Source organism: Galendromus occidentalis, unplaced genomic scaffold (genome assembly GCF_000255335.2).
Source record: "Galendromus occidentalis unplaced genomic scaffold, Mocc_1.1 scf7180000075389, whole genome shotgun sequence".
Lineage (NCBI taxonomy): Eukaryota > Metazoa > Arthropoda > Arachnida > Mesostigmata > Phytoseiidae > Galendromus > Galendromus occidentalis.
The window spans coordinates 731,688-734,299 of NW_003803379.1; the positions used below are offsets into that span (position 1 = coordinate 731,688).

Consider the following 2,612-nt stretch of genomic DNA (forward strand, 5'->3'; position numbering starts at 1 on the left):
ATGTCGTTTCATCTGACTGAGTGGTGCCATCTACCCGCCCGGGTAATCTTTCCCCTCCAGAGCGAGCAACAAGAAGCTGGAGGAATCACGTGTCCTGTCGGCGTAGGTAGCCGTTCTGTGCCGCCGCTGCCATATCATCCGGGCGCGCTCCCTCTGAGGAGTTTCTGTTTCTCTCGAGGTATCATTCCCTCCATTTCTCGCTGTGTTCCTCCGCCTGAGTCTTTCATCTCGCGCGTGCAGCCCGGGCGAAGTGGCGTGGCGTCCTACTCCGAGGTATCTCCAAAATTTTGACATATGTGACAAAAGTTCCCTTTACTTGAGTCGCCATATTCGGAGAACGACGTTCGACTTCAGGAGATCGTCGATTCATGGCTCCACTTCCCTCGGCTTCCTCAGAGAGGAATAAACAGGCGCGATCATGGGTAGGTGAATACATCGGAAGAGGAAGGTATGCAGTACATTCACCGTGATCACGATTTCAAATTAAGACAATCGTGGAATTTCTGACGATTTCCTTCAGCAAATGAACGCTCCGTGCAATTTCCCACGGAGTCATTCGCACAAAGAGAAATAGGCTTTGAGGAGCTCCATGTCGGCTGGATAGATGTGCTTCGCGATTTCGTAGCGTTCGAAGTCCCGATGGTACTCGCTAGTCAGCACCCAAACTTCATCCAGATAGTCAAATTTGAGCGCGATTTTCTGAACATCACCAACGCGATGCTTGAAATTCGATACGTAGCTGAAACACATTCAATATATAGTGTCAACGCTGTGATTTCAACCTCGCACGCCATGTTTGAACACGTTCGCGCCTCCCGATCGTTCCATTGGAGAAAGCCAAACATTGGGACTGAATCTCGGAACGAGCGTCAAAGGTGCCCAAACACAGCTGGAAGTTCCGTCAGAACGTGAGATCTTTGTCGCGCGTTACGACAAATATCACTCAGGGGAGTCTGTTTATCGCCGCGCCGCCAGGGGAGACTTTTAACATTCACTTCGAGCCTCCATGATTCGAGTGAATGGGGATGATTGCTGATTTCGATTACTCACTGGTACACAGCATTGCACTGGCATCTCCGCCTGCAAGGATGAGTGGGGTCATCTGCTGGCATGGGCTCAGCAGCCAAGCTTCCGGTATTGATTAAACACTGTCTGTAACTATCGGTTTTCATCCAATTGTCTGTGGAGAGAACAAACGCATGTTTACGTCGGAAATCCCCCTCCTGTTTCGCTCTACAAATCTCGACATTCCCGACCGCTGACGTCGGAGGGGCGATGCAACAATAATCGTGCGCGTACAAGGATGGGGGGTGTTCGACTCTTCATTCGCTTGACGTCAACGTCAACCGTGAGACCTCAGGACTAGAATTCCTATATGTATAGCCGGACATTCCAATGTTACGCGCAAAATTTCCCTACCCACGGACCGTCATTTCCTCGGCCGACTGGGCTAAAACCCCAGCGCGAGTTGCACCTCAGAGAACGCGATTCACCGATCGGGAATTTAGACGGAATTCTAGCTTCAGAAGTCATCAGGTTCTTGACCTCTCTCCGCACCGGGAGCCCCGAGTGAGATCGGAATAGGTTTAGGGACATAGAAACTCTATGGAGATGGTCGTTCCTCGGCGTCGGGTCTGGCCATCAAGAACTCCCCGATTCGTGCAATCGAGAGGACTACATGAATGTCATCAGATACTACAGTGAGTCACTGGTTCATTTGGGCTCGAATCGGGGGTAGTGAGCGGGAGGAAGATATAGGTATTGAATTACAGCGCGCGGCTCCTTGCCGTCGTTGACAAAAAGCGAGGAGCGACCTCCTGTCCGAATGCAACAACTCACCGTAATGTTGCATGAAAAGCGTATGATTTTCCTTGATCTCACTGAGATCTTTGCTCGCTCCTAAGCCTCCCCGGAATATGGAGCGCGTCACTAGGGCCTGATCCGTGAGTCTGTCGATTCGAGAGCGAAAAATAGAAATCGAAGATCTCCCGTGGAGTAGATGATGGAGCGAGCAGATCTCGATCGCGAATAGCCGTCGACCTGAAGTCTTTCGCCCGCCTACCCTCGCGGGTCACAAAAGCTTCAACTCCATATGGGAGAGCTTAAATAATGTATTTCACTTGCCTGCGATAGTCGTGATCGGAGTACTCCCTGATCAAAAGTTTCCACGTACAATCCTGCAGGCAATTCAAGACATTGACTGCATTGATGTCGTTGTCATTCGGCGGGAGTCTTTTGATTTTATCCAGGAGCTCTCCGATTTGGGTACTCTCTCCCGCCGAGATCGTCGGCCAAGCTAAACATGCCCAAAGAACGAATGGCAAAGTTTTGCTTGTGATGGTCGACGTCATCACCGTCATCGGCACTTTATGGCGACATATTCAGGGAGCTGTTGTCAACCGTCAGTGTGTGTGTTATTCCTCTGTATTTGGAAGCTCCACGTTCGGTAGACGAATTCGACCTGGTGTCCGTGTGGAGAGATCACGAGTTCGCGTGCAGTCCGAGCTCAAAGAGTTAGATTGCTCTCGAATGACGACAGTAATTGCGGCTTACGTCAACATCAAATATTCTCTGAAAAGAACGTTCTTTCAGCGGCCCGACCATCAATACTC

General features: G+C 50.5%; 1 protein-coding gene across 1 annotated transcript; it reads right to left on the minus strand.

Annotated features, from left to right (window-relative positions):
* Positions 1-486: 486 nt before the first annotated feature.
* Positions 487-2,360, minus strand: LOC100898581 (uncharacterized). The gene is made up of 4 exons (XM_003737087.1): positions 2,125-2,360; positions 1,840-1,949; positions 1,051-1,180; positions 487-739 (listed from the first exon to the last, which is right to left on the minus strand). Exons 1-4 carry the CDS (start codon positions 2,358-2,360, stop codon positions 553-555), a joined length of 663 nt encoding a protein of 220 aa, XP_003737135.1. The 3' UTR covers positions 487-552.
* Between the last annotated feature and the right edge of the window lie 252 nt (positions 2,361-2,612).